Source organism: Marmota flaviventris, chromosome 19, assembly GCF_047511675.1.
Source record: "Marmota flaviventris isolate mMarFla1 chromosome 19, mMarFla1.hap1, whole genome shotgun sequence".
NCBI classification, from domain to species: Eukaryota; Metazoa; Chordata; class Mammalia; order Rodentia; family Sciuridae; genus Marmota; species Marmota flaviventris.
This window is the reverse complement of record NC_092516.1, coordinates 14476020-14501715: the sequence shown is the minus strand read 5'-3', so window position 1 is coordinate 14501715 and position 25696 is coordinate 14476020. Positions and strand designations below refer to the sequence as shown.

Sequence of the window (25696 nt, the reverse complement as noted above, 5' to 3'; positions counted from 1 at the left end):
CACTCTCAGGCGAGGGAAGGAGAAAGGGACAGCCTGTGTTTGTGGTGCCTCTTGTCTATTAATCCCTGTATTAAGGGACATCCTTAGGAAAGTCCCCACAGAGGGAGACAAGAGTTGAGTTCTGTCCCACCACGTGGATACTGTTACCATGTACATATATGTATAATATGTACAAACACATGCATTTGTAAATAGATACTTGTCCACATGTACATTCAGGAACCAGTCTACACACACACACACACACACACACACACACATACACACAGTGAATGCTACCAAGGCCCATGCTTGTAAAGTCCTTCATGATCTCCCCAATGTCCTTTTTTCCCCCCTTGTAGTACTAAGGCCTCACACATGCTGGGCAAGCACTCCACCATGGAGCTATACCCCCAGCCCATCCCCAGTGTCTTCAGCTCAGAGCCTCACTCCTTATCAGGTCTCGCAGTACTCTGTTACCTACCCCTGGCTGCCTCTACAACCTCGTCCCTCCAGCTCATTCCTCCAGCCATTCTCCCTTGACTTCATTCTAGAAAACTCCAGGTTTCACTATGTCAAGGCTTTTGCACTTTTTATTCCTCATAATAGAAATCTTGTCCCAACTCATTTTATGGGTTAGTCCTACCTTCCCTGACCAACTGTCATTTGTTTCCTGCAAATACTTTCCATGATCTATAAGTATTTTATTTTATTTCCTTGTTTGTTTTTTTAGTTGTCTGTATTCCTAGCTTCTCAGATTGTAAGCTAGCATGGACTTTGCCTATCTCATCCATCATTTATCCCCAGCACTCTTACAATGCATTTAGTAGATGCTCAATGAATATTTGTTTCCTGAATAAATACAGATGCTCCTCAGCTTAAGATGAAGTTATCTCTCAACAAATCTGTCATAAATTGAAAATTTTGTAAGTTGAAAATGCATTTTATTCACCTAATCTACAGGACATTAGCAACACAGCACACTATAAAATATTAGTGGTTTCTCCCATGATTGCAGGATGGACATGGAGCTGTCTGGCTGCTACTGCTCAGCATCATGACAGAGTGTCATACTGAATATCACCAGCCCACAGAAAATAAAAATCAGAATTTGAAATATTTAAATTTTGAACCTATGCTCAAAAGTAATCAGCAGTCTTACATCCCCAGCCTCCTGAGGGGGACCAAGCTCTTAGTCTTCAACTCCCTTTTTGATAACATCTGCCAATCTCACACAGCTTTCTACTCTCAGGTCAATGACATGTTCATGTGGCTTGTCCAGCCCTGCCTGGAGTTTATTCATCATCATTGTAAATTTGTGGTTCAAACATCTCCCATCCACCTTGCCTTCTCAATGATGAGACTGTACTCCTCTCTGCTTGGTAAGTGCCACCTACGGGTCTTAAGCCACATGAGGGTTGGATGCCCTCACTCCCTTTTGTCCCACTTGAGTTATAATAGGAACAGCTGATTGGCCAAGAATAAGTGAGACTTTAAATTTTAGATAATGGAGGGTGAAAAAATCCATGTGTTTTGTCTTTATCTGATATTGATTGGCGGGGATGAGGGGGTTCTTGTGCAAGTTACCCCAGCCTCAGGTTCTTCAACCATACAATGGAGTAATAATTTCTGTCCTTTATTTCACAGAGATATCCCAGAGGGAGATGAATTTAGATGAGACATATGAATAGATCTCAGGAAAAAAAATTATGAAAAAATAGGAAGTTTTTACATGTTAAGAAAACTTACATAACAAAAATGTAAATTCACAAAATACATAAATACACCGTAAGAGAACCAATCATGTTTGGAATATTTGAAACAATGGTTTTGTGATTTACCTACTACCCAAGGTACAATTATACATCTTAATAACAGTGGCACACGAATCAAACTTGGCTGAATTCCAGTATGAATGACAAAAGATATGTCCATTAGGAGAACTTCTATTGGATACCATTTCTTTTTCAAGAGGATGCAGAACTCAAACTCAAGATGAATCTTTTAAAATATTTTTTTCTCAGCACATTTCTTCCCAAAGCATATTGTAGTTGTAGTTTTTTTTAATGTGACACAGTAAACAGTTAAGTGGAGAATTTCTACATGTTATTTTATTTTCAAAAATTAAATTTTGAGGCATTTTTTCAGAAGCATACCAACTATGTATATAATGCCACTTATTTGCATTATTTTTGGTGAATATTGCATGTTTTCCTAACCTCTCTCCACCATCCTGATGTAATATCTCCTGGAAAAGAAGGCAACACCATGAGAAATAGAGTCATTGTCCCCCATCATAGATGATCTCATCTCTTACTTTGCCAAATCAGTAATGGTGGAACCTCTCAGAAGTCCTCAGATGCACACAATGACTAAAAACTGGAAGCTGAAACTTGAGTGCACATGGAGATGATTTCAGAAAGTACAGAGTACGCAGGTCCTTCACCTAGCTTTCCTTAATGTTAACATTTTACATAGCCAAGGTACAATGATCGGAACAAGGAAACCAATATTGGTGCTCTTATACTATTAACTATATACTTTTTTTGAATATCACCAGTTTTTTCACAGATGTCCTTTTCATATTCCAGGATTCAAATCAAAATCTCACATTGCATTTAACTATATGTCCCCATAGTCCCTGCCACTCTGGTAGTCCCTCAGTCTTTTCTTTTTTGATAACTTTGCCACTTGATGAGTACTGGCCAGCTATTTTATTGAATGCTTTTCAATTTAAGTTTGCCTCACATTTTCTTAGAATTAGATTGAAGTTATGCATGTTTGGTAAGAATACTGAAGAAATGGTGATGTACATCTCTTATTACTAATAAATGTTCTGATCAAGGTTAACTTTGGCCAAAAACACATTTTTTTGTGTGCTTTGTTTAGAGAAAATATTTGGAAACTATGCAAACATCTATTTCTTCTCAAACTTTACACCCACAGATTTTGAGCATCTATTGGTGCATCTTGCCTATAACAATTATTATGGCGCTTGTCTAATGATAATTTTCTGTTTTTATTCCTTCTATATTTATTCATCAGGATTCTTCTAGAAGGAAGAGTGTTCTTCATCCCCATTTATTTATTCAATTGTTTGTGGATCAAATATGTACTTATGGATATTTATTTTATTCTACAGATTATAATACCATGCTGCAATTAATTGTTTTGTTACTCAAATGGCTTTAGTCATTGGGAACTCCTTCAGGTTGGCTCTTGTGTCTTTTTGGTATGTTTCTATCCTTTTTGAAGCATGTCCTTGTTTTCTGATATTTCAAAATATTCCAGGCCCATCTTGTGATTTCTCTGGCTCACCCTGTAATTAATGACTTCTCTAAAGAGCCCCAGTTCTTTATTCTGAAGAGTGGTATTTAGAAACCAGACATTGGGACTAAAGGTGTTCACTGTTACTGAAGAGGGACATAAAATACTTTTATGTGCTGCTGGGAGGAAAGAAGCAGAAAGGCTGTAGGGACTGACTTTGGTCAGAAGACTCAGGTGATAAAGTGCAGCCAACCCCTGGGTAACCACGGGCAGCATGGCTGTAAGGAAAAGTATCTAATGGGAGGAAGAGGAAGAGGAGGAGTGCTGAGAGGAAGGGGACAGCATTTATCTAATTATCATGTTTTTTCCCTTGGGTCTATTCTTTGACCTGAAAGGGAAGTGCACTGTGCTGCTTTGCTACTCAAAGTAGCATTTACAAGAAATATTGCATCACCTGGGAGCTCATTAGAAAAGGAGAAATATGGACCAACTGAATCAGAACCTGCAATTTTACAAAATCCTGGGTGATCTGCATGTATGATTAAGTTTGAGAATCATAGGAGAAGTCATAAGGAGCTTGGGCTTTGGAGTCAGCCAGATTTAGATTCACATCTTAGCTTCAGCATGTCTGTGATCTGTAACCCCTGGTGTTTACAAGCTTTAATTGATTCATCTAAAAATAGAAACAACCATACCTCTTTTATAAATCTGTTTTGTAAGTTAAATAAGAATATGCATTGGGAGAGAGTATTTTGTAAAGATGAAGGAGTAGGAAGCACGAGAAATCAGTCTCCCATCTGGACAACTGGCCTGGCAGAATCTTTCCAATATAACTATTTTGCAATTCTGGAGTCTATTCCAAGGCTTGCAACTCCAGGGGAAGGCCTGGATAGTAAATTGCAATTCATTTTCGTCAATTTCAGCTTTTAGCATGGTAGCAGCTACCCTTCTCCACCCCGCAGTGCTCTGGCAGGAGCTATGCATGTGTTCCAGGATCAGCCTGCATGTAGGATGTGAGAGTCAGGGTGGACAACAAGGACCTTGTCAACCAGATGTCAGGGATCTGCTTCTGATTGCAGAGGTACAGACACTGCACTCCTTACCCCCATGATTGTCAGTCACATCACATTGGGATGAATAACTTCCAAGAAACTTCCAGGGTCAGCCCCCTTCTCCCCGCTAAATTTTTCTCTTTTACTCTTATAGGAACTAAACATTTAGGGATTAGGACATTCAAAAACAGCCACATATACAGAAAAAATTGGAAACTCACTATAGATAACCACAGGGGAGAAAAATGTAGTCTTAGGAAAAAAATTGAGAAAGGAAGGAAATGCTGGAGAGAGATATTGGCCAAATTATAGTTATACTGCGTGCACGTACAACTATGTAACAACAAGTCCCACTATTAGGTACAACTATAATGCACCCATAAAAAAAAGAAAAAACCCTGAGAAGACCTTAAATTTATAATTCTGTATGATCCCTAAAACAGACACAGCTGCCAAAGGAGAAAAAATAAAAGAAAGAGAAACTACTTCATCATGCTTAACCTGAAAGACTGAAAGCTTTTCCTCTTTGATCAGGACCAAGACAAAGATGCCTATTCACACCTTCTACTAAAAATGGTCCTATGGTGGTTCCAATCTTAGGTTTTTTTTTTCATTATTCAGATAATTTTATCAATGTTCTTAAAAACATCATTTAGAATTTTTAGATAGGTAGTTTGCTTTCTTTTTTATATTTTTAAAATTTTAATTTGTTATATATGACAGCAGAATGCATTACAATTCATATTATACATACAGAGCACAATTTTTCATATCTCTGGTTGTACATAGAGTAGAGTAACACCATTTGTGTCTTCATAATGTTCTTAGGGTAATGATGTCCATCTCAATCTACCATCTTTCCTATCCTTCTCCCTTTCCCTCCCTCCTCCCACCCTTTGCTTTCCAGAGTGGCCATATAAATCCCACTCCTCAATATATATATCCAAACAATCTAAAATCAGCATACTGTTGGAATACAGTCACATCAGTGATCAGTATTTATAGCAGCACAGTTCACAATAGCCAAATTATGGAACCAGCCCAGATGCCTGTCAACAGACAAATGGATTTTTTAAAATGTGGTCTATACACCAATAGAGTTTTACTCAGCATAAAGCAGAATGAAAATATGGCATTTGCTGGTTAAATGGATTGAACTGAAGAACATGCTAAAGAAAATAAGCCAGAAGTTAAGGGTTGAATGTTTTCTCTCATATGTGGAAGCTAAATCAAAATAATTGGGGTTTGCAAGGGGAGAGAATCCCATAAAAATAGATCAGTTGACTAGAGGAAGGGGATTGAGAGGAAAGGAGAAAAGATGGGAAAGGGGAGAAATGTTAGCTGGACCCTTCCTAATACCATATAAAAATTAACCAAAATGGATGAAAGATCTAAACATGGAGCTAAAACTATAAAACGAACAGAAGAAAACATAAGGCAAAAATCTCATGACACTGAACATGGCTGTGATATCTTAGATTTGACTGAAGGCATAGGCAACAAAAGAAAAAAAAAAGAAAACAACTTCATCAAAATTTAAAGCTTTTTATGTATCAAAAGGCATTATTGACAGATTTAAAAGACAACCCACACAGAATGGAAGAAAATATTTACAAATCATATATCTGATAAAGGATTAATGTCCAAAGTACAGAGAGAACCACTAAAATTTAACATAAAAATACAAACAACTTAATTAAAAGGATAAAAAACTTGAGTAGACATTTCTCCAGAGAAGACATACAAAAGGCCGATAAGCACCTGAAAAGGGTCAACTTCAATAATAATTAGAGAAATACAAAAATCATACCCATTAGGATGGCTACAATAAAAGACACAGAAAATAGCAACTATTGGCATGGGTGTGGAGAAATTGGAATGCTCATGTACTGTTGATGGGAATTTAACATAGTATCCTGCCATTGAAAATCATTTGGTGGGTTCTCAAAAAAAGTAAACATAGAATTATCATATGATCCATATTTTTCACTTATGGGTATATTCCCAAAATAATCGAAAGCAGGTGCTCAAATAGATATTTGTATACCCATGCTTATAGCAGCATTATTCACGATTTCCAAAAGGTAGGAGCAACTCAAATGTCTATCAGCAGATGAATGGATAAACAAACTATGGGATAATCATATGACCTAGAATTCTTCCTCAAAAGGAAGAAAATTCTGACACGTTGTACAACATGGATGAACCCTTGAAAACATTATGCTAAGTGAAATAAACCAGTAACAAAATGACTGTATGATTCCACTCCTCTGATATACCTAGAGTTGTCAAACTTACAGAGACAGAAAGTAGACTGCTGGTCATGTAAGGGGTGGAAGGGAGATGGGAGGGCAAGTTACTGTTTAATGGGTTCAGAGCCTCCGTTCTTCAAGATGAGTTCTGCATATCAGTGGCTCGATGGTTGTTCAATATGAATTACTTAAGGCCACCAAACTGTACACTTGCAAATGGTAAAGATTTTATGTTCTGAATATTTTACCATGATAAAAACTGTGTATGGTTAAGGATATGGAATGTGATGGGCACTCAGCCAATATGAGTCACCTCCCCAGGTCCTTTTCTAGCACAAACCTGTTATTTACATCTTTCATATCCATGGTACTCTGCTGCCAGTCTTGAGCTTCCTTTTTCTTTTTCTTATTCTTTCCTTTTAGATGAAATCAGAGAAATTGATAAGGAGGACTCCGAATTATTTGAAAGCCTATCAAATCAACAGGTCTTCCTCTGGCTACAAGGACTATTCCTCTTTTCTTTGGTGTGGACAGTGGCCGGCACCATCAATGCGGACAGCAGAAAGAAATTTGATCAGTATTTCCGCAACCTGATCATGGGCATGGATGATAAACACCCAAGGCCCAAAAGTGTCAAACTCACCAAAAACAACATCTTTCCAGATAGAGGTAACTCAGTACTTGTTTGTTATTCCTGTTATAATAGTTTTAAGTATGTGTCCCAAAACCAACCAAACTGCATGAATCATGTGAGACCCCTTATAAAAGCTAAGGAAGGTTCTATAGTCTTGTGAGTGGGTTCACTTCTCCAGGGCTGGTCTAGATATGTAAGAGGCGGGTGGTCCTGATATCATCATCTTCTAGGATATTAAACTGCTTCTTTAATTTAGAAAAAGTAATGTGACAGCTTGTGTTGGTTTTTTGGGGGGAGGGATTACCCATAATTTCTTAATAGAATGAGAAGTTTCTACACTTTTGTTTTCTTACACTTGTCTATTCCTCTCCTCTTGTGTTTACATACTTCATGTCATGGTAATTATGGTATTATTTCTCTTAATTTTTGTCATTATAATCTAGTATATTCAGATATTTCCAATTTTGCTATATAATCTTCAAAAATGATAATTTTAAGGGCTACAAGTATTCTATGTGTGTGACATCATTTACCAAAAGAAAGATGTTTCTTTTAAGTAGATTTTATTGCTTTTTCCAACCATCCAAGTAATACATTATTCAGAGTTTAGAAAATACAGAGAAGAAATAGAAAAAAATTAAGATCAATAGGAATTCCATCATCCAGAAATGTCACTGTGTGTGTATATGTGTTCAGATTTTTTCTGTATTTCTACAACATAAGGAGGATCATACTATAAATACTTTCCAAAAAGCTTTACTTTTTATGGCTGTAAAAAAGAGCATATAAAGAGCTATGAGGAAACTCCCAGGACTGACAGTAATGTGTATATTAAGAGAATTGGTTTACATAGTATTTTCAAAAGCTTAGAGAATGTAGGCTTAAGAGGTAGGCATTTTATTATATGTTAGTTTAAGATAGGCATTTTATTATATGTTAGTTTAAATTTTATTATATTTGTTTAAAACATAAACAAATCCTGAATCTTTGAATCATAGTTAATGATATACATGCTGAAGTCTTTATGGGGAAGTATAGAGGTGGGCTTTAATTTATTTTGAAATGTTTCAAAAAAGATAAGATGGATTAATGAGTAGATAAAGGGACAAAGAGGAATGTGATAAAACAAGAAAAGCAAATGATAAACTCTAAGAGGTAGTTATCCAGTGCTCACTGTACAATGTTTTCAGTGTTTATGTATTTTTGATATTTTTCATAACAATAAAACAATGAATGAGCAAATAGGTTCCCTGCCCTGTACCCCACACTCTCACCTGCACACCTGGCACATTTCACGTAATGCATGATTACCTGTTAGCCTAATAGCATGGAGGCCCCATACATTTCCATTAGTTGGGTGATAGTATATTCATTCACTCTTGGTTTTGGATGGTTTATTTTTATCTTAGTAAAATACAAATGACATAGAGTTTACCACTTTAATAATTTGAAATTCAGTGGCAGTAAGAACATTCCCATTGTTATGCAACCATAACCACCATCCAAATCCAGAACTTTTTCATTTTCCCAAACTGAAATTTCATCACCATTAAACAATGATTTCCCATTGCCTCTTCCTCCCTTTCCTGGCAACAATGGCTCTACTTTCTGTCACCAAATGTTAGATTACATTGGGTACCTCATCTCAGCAGAATTATATGGTCTATGTCCTTTAGTAACTGGCTCATTTCATTTAGCATAATGTCCTCAGTGTTCATCCGCGTTGTAGTACATGTCCTTTAAAGACCTAATAATATTCTATTAGATAATATACCACTTGTTCATTGCTGATATATAAGAAAGCAATTGAGTTTTGTATTTTAATCTTATATCCTGCAGACTTTGCTATAATCACTAATAAGTTCCAGGAATTTTTTATTGATTCTTTAGGATTTCCTGCATACTTATGTCATCTACAAATACAGTATTGTTTCTTCCTTCGTGTTATTTTATTTCCTTTTCTTCTCTTACTCCATTAGCTATGATTTTTAGTATGCTTTTGAATAGGTATGATAAGTGAAGACATCATTATTTTGTGCCCAATCTTAAAGGAAAGCTGCTCATTTTTTGACTCTTATCTGTGGTGCTATCTGTTCAGTTTGTGGATATTCTTTATCAAATTGAGGAACGTCCCTCTTCTCTTTCTAGTTTACTAAGATGAATGCTTGGGTTATTGATTTTAGATGTTTATCCCTTTCTAATAAATGTAATTAACACTATAAATTTCCCTCCAAACATTATGTTCACTGTATCTCACAGATCTTGAAACGTCGTATTTTTATTTCTGTTTAGTTCACAATATTTTCAAATTTCTCTTGAGACTTCCTGGATTTGTATGTCATTTTGAAGTGTGTCATTGAATCCCAAAGTATCTGGGGATTTTCCAGGCATCTTTCTCTTATTTCTCTTAGTATAATTCCATTGGTTTGATAGCATACATTGTATGATCTCTGTTCTTTTAAATGTGTTGAAGTGTTTTATAGCTAAAAATGTGGGCTGTCTTGGTGAATGCTCCATGTGAAGAGAAATGAATGCTCCATGAGAAGAATGAATAGTCTGCTATTGTCAGATGGAATAATCTGTAATGTAGATCCAATCGTTCAATTTAACTATAGTCTCACTCATTCTCTTACTGTCAATTACTGATAGAGGGGCGTCAAAATGTCCAACTATAATATTGAGTTTGTTTGTTTCTTCTTGAAGCACTATCCGTTTTGCCTCATGTATTTTGTCTTTCTGTTTACATTTGAAATGTGATAGAATCTAATCAAAATTTCTTCTTTTTAGTGGTGCTGAATTTTTTTTTATGTAGCAGTAATTTGTTTTCCAGTATGTTCCTTATTTAATGTTCTTTTGTAGGTTTTGTTTTTATTTTGACAGACTATGTTTAGATGTTAGTTTTCCTTTCATTTACTCCACTTAGGATTTGATCCATCCTTTTAGGCAGCAAGGAAAATTTTTATTCTTTGGCTTTCATCTCTATATTCTCTCCCCCGCCCCATCTCTCTCTCTCTCTCTCTCTCTCTCTCTCTCTCTCTCTCTCTCTCTCTCTCGTATGTGTGTATGTGTTGTGTGTGTGTGTGTGTGTGTGTGTGTGCATTTGCTCTTTCTAGTTGGGCTTTACATTTTGGCATAAGTCACCACAATTTCGTTTCTCCACTGTCTCTATTAATTTTTAATTCTGCTTTTATATCTTTTGTTTTCTTGCTATCCTTTTTTAGTGTACAAATTAAAAGCACAGGCTAGGGAATGAAAGTGTCAGAGCTGGAGTCCTGGCTTCAACACTGAACCAGGTGGGTGAACTTGAACAAATTCCCTTAATTCCTCTCAGTTCCCACAATTATAAAATGTGGATAATAATAATAGACCATATTCATGGTGTTCTTGGAAAGATTAATTACAAAAATACTTAGGATAGACATGAAGGAAAATGGATAGCGCTTTATGTTGAAGGCATTAAGTTAATATTATCAATTTCTATTTATCATTGTTATCATCATCACTCTTAGATCATCCATCTCATTTTTTCTCATCTTGCCATTTCATTTCAACCTATTTTTTCCTGATGGCTTTTTTTCCTCCTATTTCATAATAAATGATGTTTTTGGGGTGTTTATTTTATTTTTTTGCACCTTATTGAAAATATCAAACAGTTTCCCAAAACTAGTTTCCAGTTCCACATTAAGCAAGTTTAAACAGATAACTCTCCAGGCTAATTTCCATATTATGTTCCTTTGTAATGCAATAGTTTTTCACTGGTTACATTTTTCGTTTGTTTGTTTTCTTTTGTTTTCTCCATCCTTCAAGATCAGTCTGTGCTGTCTACAAAGATGGTGCTTGAATTGCCCTTGACCCTACTCATGGCCCACTTTGTGATGACATCTTTTCTTCTCTCTTGCAGTGACATGCACAGCTCCCACTCAATTTCTAGGTAACCTTCCCCCTCTAACATGTCTTGTCTACTGTGAGGACTGCATCACCTTCTTCCATACCTTACTCAACTGAAGTAGCATTAAAAAAAAACCCATAATTTCCAGCATGCATTATTATTATTATGCATTATATATATTTTATTATATATTAAGCATTATATATTATTGTTATGGCCTAATAATGGGGGGGAAAGAGTGTGAAGAGACAGTTCTTCCAGAATAGTAGCTGGCATGCAGATGAACAGCTGCCTAATTTTCTGTGTATATGTTACCTGTTCCTCTGCATTTGGGGCAGCCATGGGGGAAAGACCCAGTGGACTCTTGTGACTTTTTCTCTTTGTTTTTAATATTTTTTAATTGTGTGTGGACTCAATGCCTTTATTCATTTTTGTGTGGTGCTAGGATTGAACCCAGTGTCTCACACTTGGCAGGCAAGTGCTCTACCACTGAGCGACAACGCCAGCCCCTCTCGGGTCTTTCTTCATACAATTCCTTGACTGATTTCTGTGTTAGCTTTCCATTACTTAACAAATACCTGAAATAATAAAGTTTTTTTTAAAAAAAGAAAAGTTTTATTTTGGCTCAAGATTTTAGAATTTTCAATCCATAGTCAGTGGGCTCCATTGCTTTGGGGCCTGTGCTAAAGTACACCATCAGGGCAGGGAGGTCATGATAGAGCAAAGCTGCTCATTCATGGCAGTAGGAAGCAAAGAGTAAGTAAAAGGAGCACTGGGGCCCTTCAAGAGCATTGCCTAACTTCCTCCCAGAAGGCACTGCCTCCTGATGGTTCCATCACCAACCAATAAGGCCAAGAACTAAGGACCAAGCCTTCAGCACACGGTTCTCAGGGGGACATTCATCCAAACCATAGCATTTTCTCAACCCAGCTCTTCTGCTTTCTACTTAGAGGAGATTCTGCCCAGATTCTTTTCAGTTTTTGTTTATAATAACATGGTTCTTCTTTTTTCTCCTATTGCAAGTATTTTAGTGAGAAATTGGGAAGCTCCTAACCAGAACCCACTTGACTCAAAAGATCTGCTTTACAGGGCTGAGAATGCAATCTCTTTACGTAACAGCTTTATTGAGCTATATTTTACATACCATAAAACCCACCCACTTAAGTCTACAAATCAATGATTTTTAGTAAATTTACCCAGCTGTGTACCCATTGCTCTATAATCCAGGTTTAGAATGTTTGGAAAGCCCCAGTAAAACCCTTCATGACTACTTTAAATTAACTGCAGATCCTTTGTTAGTCCCAGCCTCTGTATAGATTTGTCTTTTCTAGATATTTCATCTACATGGAATTAATTAATATATGACCTCCTGTGTGTGGCTTTGATTGCACTTTCCTAAATCATTGTTAAACTTTTTAAAAATATTTTCTTAGTTGTCATTGGACCTTTATTTTTATTTTATTTATTTATATGTGATGCTGAAAATCAAACCCAGTGCCTCACATGTGCTAGGCAAGTGCTTTACCACTGAGCTATAACCCCAGCCCCATTGTTAAACTCTTAAAATCTCTCTCTCTCTCTCTCTCTCTCTCTCTCTCTCTCTCTCTCTCTCTCTCTCTCTCTCTTATTTTTTTTTTAGCTTTTCCACAAGGGCCTATGGTTAAATTTTAAATGTGAGAATCAGGAAAGCCTTCCCTAATTTCATGGGATGTTGTTTTCTGAGCTTTTCATGATGCAGGAGTCTTGTGGGGTAAATGGATCTCTCAGGTAAATGATGGAAAAACTGCAGTGGGGAGTATGCACCAAGGAAAGCCAGCAGCTTGGGGGACTCTCTCAAGGTTGGATTGTATCATCTGTCATGGATCCTTGTTGGTCAACCAGAGATTTATTTTTCTCTTTATTCACCAATTGACCTCTGAAAAGTCTTTTATGTCTCAATCAAAAAGTTTGCCTCATTCTCCAAGTAGAGGCGAGGATAAAAGAGCTGGGGTGAAGGAGATAATAGAAATCATTTATCTTTTAGGATTTCTACTCTTCCTTCTTCTCCCCTTCCCACCCTTGTACTTGAACTAGTCCAGAGTTACAAACACAATGCAGAGAAAACAAGAACCATTATTCTGATGAGAACTAAAGAGACCTAGAGCTAAATGTTACCAGTTGCCTCTCTGTGTGCCTGGAGCTATGATAAATGCTTGACACATATATTTTATTCACTCTCCATAGTGATTTTCTAAATTCTACATATAATCAGTCCCATTTTACAGATGTGCAAATGGTAAACTTGGCCAAGGTCACATGGCTGGTAAATCCACTTGCCATAGTTAATTTAAATATTTTCTTTGTCCTAAATGTTACTGAATCAAGCCACAAATTAGCTCCAGCTCAATATCATCAAGGAAGGGGGAAAGTGCTTCATTGATTCATGCTTTTAGAGTCCCTTTTTTTCTTGTAAAAATTATTTTATCAAAGAAAAATAATTGAAAAGTATATTTTGTTCCTACTACCCTATTTCGGTTCTCAAAAATACTTTGTTGTTTATTAACCTGCTTTCATCTTCTTATATCATTGCCATAATGGCATATACCCATGTTTATCTGACATTGCTTCTTAAAAACATTTTCTATGTTAATGTTAGTTTTTGTAATGTTCATTTTAATGACTGAAAAACATTCCATCCATCTCATAAGACAAATTTTTACTGATCTCCCAATGTAGAACATGTAAGTTATTTCTTTGCCATCACAGATGGTGTTGAATACTCATGTATACAGATTATTTTCATTGTGAATTGTTTCCTTGTGATAAATCTCCGGAAACGGGATTTCTGTCTTAGAGTAGAGGACATTTTTAGCTCTGTAAGCGTAGTGCCAGATTGCTTTCTAAAAGTGTACCAGATTGACTTCTAGGTAAAGCTGCAGAGTGACGTAGAATAACAGAAGCTCCCTTCTTTTATACCTAATTGAATTGACAACAAATCGATCCTAAAAATTCCCCAGAAATAAGCAAATAAATTATGGACAGAGAGAAAAAAAAAACTGGTGTATGATGCATCTCTCAGTTCAGAACCTGCCACCTCAATGAACTGCTAATGGTATTGTAGAAAGGAAAACAGGTGGATTGTTCTCACTGGCAATCACCAACATGGAGGACAGAGAACTGTGCTGTGACGGTGATGGGCAGCTACAAGAGATCTGAGAGAACTCTCAATCACAGAAGCCCCTGCATGATGCTGTAGCACCTCAGTGGGGCCAGAAAAACTACTACGATTTGCATCTTGCAGAATCGTGGGCTGGATGGGGATGAGAGTTCAATCCCACAGGAGTGGAGCACATGTTGCTAGCTAGGATGGGGTGAGATGGGTTCACGGTTTAGGGAAGTTGACTAAATTTCAGAGAAAGAATGAAGAGCCCAAATGTCCCAGGAATAGCAACTCTTTTTACTCAATCCTTGCAGCCTGAGGCTAGGGAAAAGAAAGCCACATGCTGGTGCTTGAACTGTGGCGAAGAAATAGCTAAGATAATCTTGTCCCAGATATTGTTGGGTAAACATAGGAAGAATTTACCTGATTATATCCAAGTAAGAAAGGTATGGCATTTGTGCAAATGAAAGAGACAGAGAGAATGTCTAATAGAAAAAAATAACCCAAAGACCAATAGAATTGAGGAAGGGAGTAGGGGGAAAGAGAAGGAAAGGGAAAGGGGAGGTACTAGGGAAAGAAATGGAGCATATTATGTGCACATGTGAATATGTCAGAATGAACCCACTTTTATATATAGTTATAATTAAAACATAATTTAAGAATAAAAGAAAATATAACCCAAGAAACAGAAAATATTTCCTGTTGACTAGTATGGGATACTGATAAAAAAAAATAGGTATGCAGATTAACTGGATAGAATTGAAAGTTAAAAAACCTTCATATTTATTTGACTTAAATTTTGACAATGCTACCTAGGTAATTAAATGGGAAAAGAATAATCTTTTCAACAAAGGATGCTAGAACAACTGAATTACACATGTAAAGGAATGAATTTGGACCTCTACTTCACACCAAAACCAAAAATGTACTCAAAATATACCAAAGGCATATATCTAAGGGTTAAAGCTATGCAATTCTTAGAAGTAAACAGATGCAAATTTTTGCAACTTTGAATTAGGCAGTGATTTCTTAGGACACTAAAATCAACATCAAAAAAGAAAAAAATAGACAAACCAGACACCATCAAAATTAGGAACTTTTGTATTTCAAAGGACAATTTCAAATAAAAAGATAATCAAGAATTGGGTGATTTTTATATCAAATTCTATATCTTATGAGGGATTCGTATGTAAACTATATAAAGAAGTACTTCAACTTCAAAAGACAAATAACCCAACTTGAAAATGGGCAAAGTACCTGAATTGACAATTCTCCAAGGGGCCAATAAACACATGGCAAGATGCTCAACATTATTAGCTATCAGGAAAGTTCAAATTAAAACTAAAATGAGATACTACTTCACAGCAGCTAGGATGGGTATAATAAAAAGATGGAAAACAAGTGTTGGTGAGGACATAGGAAAACTGGAAACCTCTCATACTATAATGGGGATTTAAAGTGGTGCAGCAATCTTGGAAAAGAGCACTTGGCATTTTCTCAAAATTAAACAGAATCCAAATGTCCACCAACTGATAAATGGTTAAATAAGATATATCCATATAATAGAGTACTGCTTGGCAATTTCAAGTAGTGAAGTGTTGTATATATGCTACAACTTGGATGAACCTTAAAAACATTATGATAAGTGAAAGAATCCAGTCACAAAAAGAGCACATGCTGTGTGATCTATTTATATTAAATGTGCAGAACAGGTAAATCTATAAGGACCGAAAGTAGATGAAGTGGTTGTCTAGTGCAGGGCAGCAGAGGATAGTGACATGGCTTCCCAGAGGCAAAGCCTCTCGGCCAGCCTACTGGCCCAAGGCAAGAACAGGTGGGCCAGCTGCCTGGAGCCTGACATTGCCTGGCGGGGCTGAGGCTCAACTCTCATCCCACGACCTCAACTCCTGCTTCCTGACTTGCCACAAGAACATGGAAGTGGGGCAGATTTGAATGAGAGTTGGGACTCACGAATTGACCGATAATGGGTAGTACATTTCCAAACCCTAATTAGCATAAGTTTGGACCAATAGGATTGGTAGTTTTTTCAAACCCTAATTAGTGGAAGTTTGGACCAATAGCAGTAATCCAAGTGCTATATAAACCTCTAGCCTAGCACATTTGGGATGCAAAAGGGTGCTATCATATCCCTCTTTCTCCTGCCAGAATTCTGTTTCTTTTCCTCAATAATTTCTTCTCTCAAACACTTGCTCATCCTGGTCTGTGGATTTCATTCTTCAAATTCACAAGACAAGAATCAAGGAAGAAGAAATTGATGGTGAGCCCCTGGGGTCTGCTGCGACACTAGAGGGCGTGCCCCACATTTGTCAGCTACCCAGACCTATAGTTTATGCAGATCCACCTGCCAGTAGAAGCAGAAACTCAACTTTCATCTCAAAACTCCATTGATGGCTGAGAATTATGAGGTTTCTTTTTGATGCGGTGAAGAATTCTAACATGTATTATGGTCATTATCTCACAACTCTTTGGATATTTATCATACCCCACATACAGAAACTTTTAGTAAACCATTGAATTCTATATTTGAAAGAGTTCAATTACATGGTATGTGAATTATGTTTCAATAAAGCACAGAAAATTTTGTAAGGAATGATAAAAGAGGAACTGAAGAATCAAAGAACGTGAGAATCAAATAATACTGTTAAGTAAACTATATCCAGCGAGAAATAAAATGTACAAAGTTAGGCTTCTAATAAATGGCTTAGGGGAAAAGTTTGATATAATTATACATGCTATAGAAGAAAATGATAAAAATAGTGAAACAGACTATGGTCAATATGGAAATGAAAAAAATGTTAATTCCTAAAGTTGCAAACACAATAATTACAACAGACACTATATACAAAGAGATAAATGCAAAAACTTTTCCTAAAATGAAGAACTACTTCTATAAATTATAGGGGTTTGCTGCATTCTAAGAAAAACTGATACAGAATAATTGGCCAAAAAGACAACTTAATTAAATTATAAGATTTTTCAGGTTAAAATAGATTTCATCAGGCAACTAGATTTTAAAAAAGAGTCAAAAGAAAAATATTTGACAGGCCTCAACTTCTGCTCATAACTTAAAATGCAACAAAACAGAATGAATTATGTAAAATTCAGAAAGAAAATGTGACATGAATATTACTCTCAGCCAAATCTCTGTTAAAATATAACAGCAGCAGACAGAGTTCTCAAACGTGTAAAGACTGAGAGAAGTGAGCAGCCATAAGCCTCTTATTGAAAAAAAAAAAATCAAATCAGCCAACTAAAGAATTAGTCAAAACAAAGAACTCTGAAATGTTCCTGTTAAAAGACGTGATTCTGAGCACTGAATTATTTAAAGACTGTATAGATCTAAAACTAAGGAATGGCAGAATTAAGGTTGCAATCAAAACATGAATGTTGTAAACCCTGACAAAGAAGGAATTGTGCATGAGTAATAAGAGCCAGGGAAGGAGAGGGTGAAGGAAGAGGGAATGTTGACTACCTCTCATTTCATAAAGAAATGGATGAAACTGGCCTAAAAATTGAATATGATGTCAGGATTTGCTTTTAAAAAGTTCACACCAAGAAAGAAGGGAAGAAGGGAAGAGAAAAGGCGATGAGGAAGGCAGATGAATATGGTGGCCCTTGGTAAAGTGGAAATGGATGAAGCAAGAATTGCAAAACATTAATAATTGAAACAGGAGGATGACACTTGATGGTGTATTACACCATTCTCTTTATTTTCGTGCATTTCAATTTTTTCACAACAAAAAGATAAAACACAAAGTAACAAAATCAGAGTAGATGATTTTTTAAAAGCATAATGACTTTAACTCTGCAAAGGCTTGAAAATTATTTTTTTAATTAAGAAACACCTTTTAGGAACCGATATCCTGATAGTGAATAATGATGTGTCTAAAGTTCAGTGGAGGCATCTGTTTTATTCCAATATTTTCCTCTGCTAGATTTAAGTGAAATTAAATTTCTCATCTTTATTTAAAATTTTGTCATGTTTCCATGCTTATAAAATACTTCCCTCTCATCTTTCTGTCCTTCCCTCTTCAACATGTTAGTGTGCCTAAGAAGAGAGCCAAAGGATTGCCATCAAGAGTTATTTCTGGATATGGAATTTGGAATGATTTATTGCCTTTTTAATTTTCATTTTTAGTCCTTGCTATGGATATTATTAAAAATAATTTAGTAACTTGCATGGTCAACACTTATTTTTAAATAAAATCACCATTCTTTAAAAAGTGTTGCTTTAGTTTGTACAGGTGACAGCAATGTGTAAGTCTGACCACAGTTATGCCAACACTGGTTGTTACACATTTTGATTGTTATAGCTGAGGTACATCGAAATGGGAAATGGGAATCCTTGGTAAACTAATATCCTGTTCTCTTTCTTTGGATCCAGGAAGCATCTATGATTTTTATTTCTTCAAACAAGGTAGTGGACATTGGGAAGCCTGGACAGAGTACATCACCAAACAGGAGGAAATTATCCCCGCTGGTGCAAAGGTAAAAGAAAAGCATTGGTTATAGAATTGTGGCTTCCCTGAATTACCCAGATATCCTCCTGGCTAGAGGAATTAGCATTTCTTTGTGGGCATTTTTTAAAGCTTCTTTCAATAAAAGATTCCAACATGAGTTGCATCAAGCTTCAAGAAAGCACAGACTTTAGAATCAGAGAGACCTATGTTCCTTACTCAGCCTTCACTCTCTGCCTCCCTTTATTCAACCATAAAATGGAATAAAAAGAAACATTTAAATGATTGCAAAATTTGAAGGCAAAATACATGAGCATGTGGCACATACTAGGGGTTAGATGAATATTTGTTGCTATTCTCATTATTGTCGTTACCAATAATCCCATGTGGTTCACCTCTGAGTCACCTGAGCCCCCACAAAATATCTTTAAAACCTTCAGAAAGAGATTTTCGATTTTCTTGATCAGCAGAAAAGTAGTTTCTCATTAATAGATTTTTTTTTCTAGGTAGTAGGTAATTCACCTATAACCCTGTTCATTTCATGCCTTTTGAAACTTTGTACAGGTGTGCACTTTCATGCCTGTTGGTGGCATCTAGTGGATATAATTTATCTTTCTGGGGTGAGTGCAGATCTTTCAGACCCTGGGTGCAGTGGTGGGCAGTGGATGGGAAACTGGGAACATGGACAACCCAGGTAGAAGCCAAGTGGGACCAACCATGCTCAATGTGTTCAGGATGCCTTAAGTGGGCGAGTGAGTGCCGGCTTCAGGACAGAGCTTGGGTACCTGAACTCTAGGGATTTGAAATCTAGCTGAATTCATACAGACAAGAGTCCAGTGTAGAAAATAATTTCAATTCTTCTGGGAATTTTCCCTTGCAAACTATTGATGTAGTCCCTGAAAATAAAATATTATGAAACCCAACTTGTTTTAAATTTCCAGTCTTGATTGAAAAATAGGCATTGAGCTTTACTTTCTAGCTAAGTAGCTTCCACCCAGTTAGCCAGCTTTCTTGGACTTCAGTTTTTTCATCTACATTATTATAACCCCTGCCTCAGAGGGTTACTGGGAGGACTTCCGCCGGTAATGCAGACAAGATATCCAGAGTTTAACCCCTGTGATTTCTCTTCTCCACTTTAACCACCTTGCCCCATCTTCTCTTTTTTTTTGGCCAAATTGCTTCTCAAAAGAAGCAAAGATTTTGTCTACAAAGGCTTCCAAATTGCATAGACTTGGGTGGCATAAGTCTAAACTAGTTTGGCTTTGACACAAACCACAGTGTGACAGGTACTCCCCAGAGTTATATGCAAAGCAGCCCAAGCCATGAATCCCTCTCAGCCCAGACATACAAACAGACTTCCATGTATAATATGCATCTCCCTGCCTCCTCTTCTGCCCCCATGGAGGGACTAGATTGGTCAAATGACCAATGACAAGGTTCAGGCTCAGAGAAGCTAAGCTGAGGGTAAGATGTTCTTCCCAAAGAAATAGGGATTCCAGGAGCCCAAGATGGAGCCCTTAGATTCCACTTGGGACTTTGCAGTCTTTGAAATCTACTCAAGCTGGGATCTGAATCCCTGCATTTCTACTTACTGTGTTACTTGGGCAAATTACAAAGGGTTCTTGGGCCTCAGTTTCCTTGTCTATAAAACAAGGACAATAATTCTCATCTTTACATGCATGGTCTCATTTAAATCTCAAACCAACCCTGTGTATTATCCCTCTTTCAAAGATGAAGGGATGGAGGATATTGAAGAGGTTAAATACTCAGGGTCATAAAGATACTAAGGACAGAGCTAAAATTCAAACCCAGGTCCTAGCATGCCAAGTCTCAGCCCCCTGGACCTGGGGCCAAGATTCTCCCTGTCTTTGTGGTACAGGTCTCAGAACTCATCATCCCCACAATGGAGACGGCCCGGCAGTCCTTCTTCTTGAAAACCTACTTGCACCATGAAATTCCGACGCTGTTTGTGGGTCCTACCGGCACTGGCAAATCAGCCATCACAAACAACTTCCTCCTTCACCTTCCCAAAAATACCTACCTGCCCAACTTTATCAATTTCTCTGCCAGAACTTCAGCCAATCAAACCCAGGACATCATCATGTCCAAGCTGGATCGACGGCGGAAGGGCCTTTTCGGGCCTCCCATGGAGAAGAAAGCAGTGGTGTTTGTGGGTAAGGACATGTCCGGGTTCTTCCTCCCCAGGCGGCAGCAAACCAGAGCGTCCCCTTGAGGGGCCGCTGTACGGTCTTTTGACTTTTTCTAGAAGATAAAAATTTCTAGTTTGTATAATTTAGTATTCCCTCCATTCCCTTCCTCTCTCCTTCCTTCCTTCCCACTTTCCTCCCCTCCATGAGTAAGTAGTTCTAGAAGGAACTGTGGTGTTTGCCCTCTGACATCTCTAGAAGCAATATACACTTTGAGACAAAACCCTTGTTCCATTTTGTATCAGATAACTTATGTTACCGGTAAATGTCAAGTAAATATTTGTGAAATAAGAACACTGAATTTTCTCAGGGCTTTACCTCTTTACAAAACTCTTTCATTTATTTTATTTGAGCCTTATAACCCTGTGAAGTTATTAATCATCATCATAATTTTACTTGAGTTAATTGAGGCTCCAAGGGGTTAAATTTCCTGTTCAGGATCAAACGTCTAAAAAATTCTAGCGCCATGGTACAAACCGAGGTTTCTTGGTGCCTAACACATTTTTTGTCTGACTGCTGATTCATAGGGTTCTAGAATACCATACTCTTCTGGGTTATCCTCTGTAAACTCACATTGCATGTATTTATATTCTTGTCAACTAACATCAATTCCTTAAAGGAGAGAGATCCTTTTTCTTTTCCTTCTTCTTTTTCTTGTTTTTGGGTTCTGGGAATGGAACCCAGGGCCTCGTGCATGCTAGGCAAGTGCTTTTCCACTGAGCTACATCCCTAGCCCCTTTCTTATTTTTCCTTTCTTTTCTTTCATGTATCTGAGTCTCCCTCCCTAATTTTGGGGGGGTTACTAGAGATTTAATGCTGGGGAGCTTTATCCTAAGCCTTTTTTATTTTATTTTACTTTTTTATTTTGAGACAGGATCTCACTGAGTTTCTTAGAGCCTTTCTAAGTTGCCAAGGATGGCCTCAAGCTTGCAATCCTCCTACCTCAACCTCCCGGGTCCTGGGATTATAGGTGTGTGCTGTGGTGCCCAGTTTCTCCCTCCCTATTTCTTTTGAGGGGTACTGGGGATTGAACTTGGGGACACTCAACCACTGAGCCACATCCCCAGCCCTTTTTTGTACTTTTTCTTAGACAGGGTCTCACTGAGTTGCTTGGTGCCTCGCTTTTTTGCTGAGGCTGGCTTTGAACTCACAATCCTCCTGCCTCAGCCTCCCAAGCCACTGGGATTACAGGTGTGTGCCACCACACCATTCTCTCCCTGTTTTTATTATGTATCCAAAAACAGTTTAAGCTTTGCACCTAAACATATCTGGGTTCAAATATCACTTTTTAACTAGGCGTAGTGTAACTTAAGCTCTCTGACCCTAATCAGTTCCTTACTATTAATGTAGAGGTAATACTATCTTCCTTTAAAGTCATTATTTAGATTAGATGAGGTCATGAATGTAAAATTCCTAAAACGTTACCTGTCACAATTGGGCATTCTACCAATGTTTGTTGAGGAAACATTTAAAAAGCTTCTGTCTTACTGAGTGGCTCCAGTATGCCAGGATTGAGCAGCATGCTATTGGAGGAAATGTCATCCCTGCCCTTACAGAAGCCTGTAGTCTACTCTTGCTATTTTGGTTTCACTCATCAAAAAATCTTTGCTCCCACTGGAGTTCAACTATTATTACCTATTGGTCAAATTAAGTTCTTCTATTGGGGACTGTGTTGTAACTCAGTGGTGAAGTGTGTGCTTAGAATGTACAAGACCCTGGGTTCAATTCCCAGCACCACCACCAAATATATATATGTATATGTATATATATTATATATACTGGACATGGTGGTGACTGCCTGTCCCAGCTACTTGGGAAGCTGAGGCAGGAGGATTGTTTGAGTCCAGAATTTGAAGGCCATGCGGGACCACATAGCAAGATCCTATCTCAAAGTCAAAACAAAACAAAACAAACAAAAAACTTGTTGGCTGGGAGTTTGACTATCTTCCTTACCTTCATATCTCCAGCAATTAACAAAATATAGTGGGCAATCAATATATTTTGGTTGAGAAAAATTAAATACCTTGTTGCTGATGCCAGTTCTATAACCACAATGGGCAGAAATTTCAACAAGGCAGGAGAGTCCAGAACACAGGAAACCCCTTCCCATCTGGCCTGGATGTCCAGTGACCCAGCCCTGCCTGGAGGGGGAATGGGACAGCTGGGCATCAATTTTTCTGTGGAGGGAATTGTCATCTGTCACCTCCTGTGAGAGAAGAGGACCCACAGACTTAATAATGTGCGGCTGTGCTTCCTTCTACAGATGACCTCAACATGCCGGCCAAAGAGGTGTATGGGGCCCAGCCCCCCATCGAGCTCCTGAGACAGTGGATTGACCACGGTTACTGGTTTGACAAGAAAGACACAACCAGGCTGGATATTGTGGATGTGCTGCTTGTGACAGCCATGGGTCCTCCTGGAGGAGGAAGGAATGATATCACTGGTATGTGAAGGGAGGAGCTCATTCCTTCCCCCACTCCACAGTAGAGCTGGGCTGCTTGCCTGGAGGATTGGTACGGGGCACTGTGCCCTGGGAGAGCAGGGGGCACACAGCTGGAGGGGTTTGGGTCAGCTCTAGACTTCATATTATGAGAAGTAGGATGTGTGAGATAGGATGGGAAATGACAACAGGAAGTCATCCCTAGGTGCTGGAGACACAGAAGGTGTCATATGATAGGGATAATTCAGCATATGGAAAGTTCCAGGAGGGGAAGCCAGATACGACATCAACCAGGAATGCATGACAGAGTCCCCTTTTGGAATTGTTGTAGTTCTTCAGGTTGCCAAGACACAAATCTAAACAAAGTGGCCAAAGCAAAATATATAATAGTAATAGCAGATAAATTAGTAAAATTTCCTCATCATCTAACAGTTCAGAAATCATCTTCAGGTTCCATTTGATCCATCCACTTCTATGTTTCTGTACTTTGATGGCCATCTTTGGTTAAGAATTTCATTCCATTTCTGGACTTGGATTCTGTAACTTTGGACAAATCTCTCTTCTCTGGCTCGAGGCTTTCTTATCTGTAAAATAAGGGAAATGGAGAGGATGATCTCATCTGAGTGCCCAGACCACCACCTTCCACCTCCAGAGTAGAGTTGAGGTACACTTTTGCTTTGGGTTTAGCTATGGTGGGATCTAAGGAACCTGGCACCCACAAACTCAGTACTGCTCTCACCAGTGAGAAGGAAGGCGCTTGGTGTGTTACTTTTTTCTATTTAAGATTTAGCTGTTCAAAAAGGAATGTGTTTCCATCCCACATAGCAGCAGACAGTTTTCAGCTATGATCTTTGGGAAAAAAACAATAAAAAAGCCCAATGTCCAGCACTGGCCAAGAACACATTTGTAGTCAATGAAATTGGGCATATTAATTGGCCACAGTGAGGGTATCCGCGTAGCAAGGAGACCTGTGGTGGTGCCTGGTGAGAGGGCGCTAAGCAAGCTTGAGGGCAGTAGGGAAGCAGGGACCCTGTTCTGGGTTGGGTACTCCCTGGAAGTGAACACAATCTGATGAGTATCTTAACAATTCTGGTGTAAGAGTCATGAGGAATGAAGACCAGGTAGACCTGTCACTTGGTGAAGAAGCTGAGCCATTTCAGCTGTGAGGGAGGAGGTTTGGCCACGTCCCTGGTTGGCAGAGCAGTCTTGTCTCTATTATACCACCCAGTCATGGAACAATCACACCAGGTGCTGATTGTTGAAGAAATTGTGTTCAGCAGAGAACCAGCTGTCTAGCTGAGAATTAGCTGGGGCTGAGATGGGGAAACTGAGGATCGAGGCAACATAGTACAGGATTGAGAGCACCTTTAGCATGGGTCTGTGTTCATATAACACTGAGCAAACATAAGTCAACATTAAGTACTATTTTTATCCCTTCATCAAAAGGTTAAGTGACTTCCTCAGGTTCACATAGCTAACAACGGTCCCACATCAATAATATATAAAATATTATTCTATTCCCTTTAAAAAAGCAAAACCTACATATGTCAGTGTATATATGTAAAGACAGATAATATCTTTTGTGTGTATGTTGTGTATACACATGCAAACTATAAATTTACACATCTACATGTGAAAAATTAAGGAAGAATTTTGAGGAAATGACAGCAACAGCAACTCAGGTTTTGAATCTTCCCAAATCCCCACACAAATACAGGTAACTAGATAACAGAACCTTTAACTGATAAAAGGAAAATTCTTTTTTTTAAAGAGAGAGAGAGAGATGAGAGAGAATTTTTTTAATATTTATTTTTCAGTTTTCGGTGGATACAACATCTTTTATTTTATTTTATGTGGTGCTGAGGATCGAACCCAGCACCCTGCGCATGCCAGGCAAGCGCGTTACCACTTGAGCCACATCCCCAACCCAAAAGAAAAATTCTTACCAACATACAAGAACACAGAAACTATTATATCCATAAGCACTGTCTTATAAATCTCCTTGATGATGGTGTTCAAACAATCAAAATATTACAGAGAGATCAATGAAACCACTGGGAATTAAGCATAAAACATAGGATTACTTGTTCAACTAAAACTAAATGGGAGAGATTATAATATGTATGGGAGATATTACAGGATTCAGTGATATAGATACAGAACAATCAAAAATGGAAGGGTCATCGGGAGAAAGCATACAAAAATTTATCATAAATGGCATTGGTGCCTGGCGCAGTGGCACATGCCTGGAATCCCAATGGCTCCGGATGCTGAGGCAGGAGGATCTCAAGTTCGAAGCCAGCCTCAGCCACTTAGTGAGGTGCTAAGCAACTCAGTGAGACCCTGTCGCTAAATAAAA

General features: G+C 37.9%; 1 protein-coding gene across 1 annotated transcript in view; it reads left to right on the top strand.

The window, feature by feature from the left end:
* Positions 1–25696, top strand: part of Dnah3 (dynein axonemal heavy chain 3) — a 157487-nt gene that overhangs the window by 88635 nt on the left and 43156 nt on the right. Inside the window, 5 exon segments of the mRNA XM_071605826.1 lie at positions 1232–1361; positions 6974–7219; positions 18618–18721; positions 20570–20864; positions 23161–23340. Coding sequence (XP_071461927.1) covers positions 1232–1361; positions 6974–7219; positions 18618–18721; positions 20570–20864; positions 23161–23340 — 955 coding nt within the window.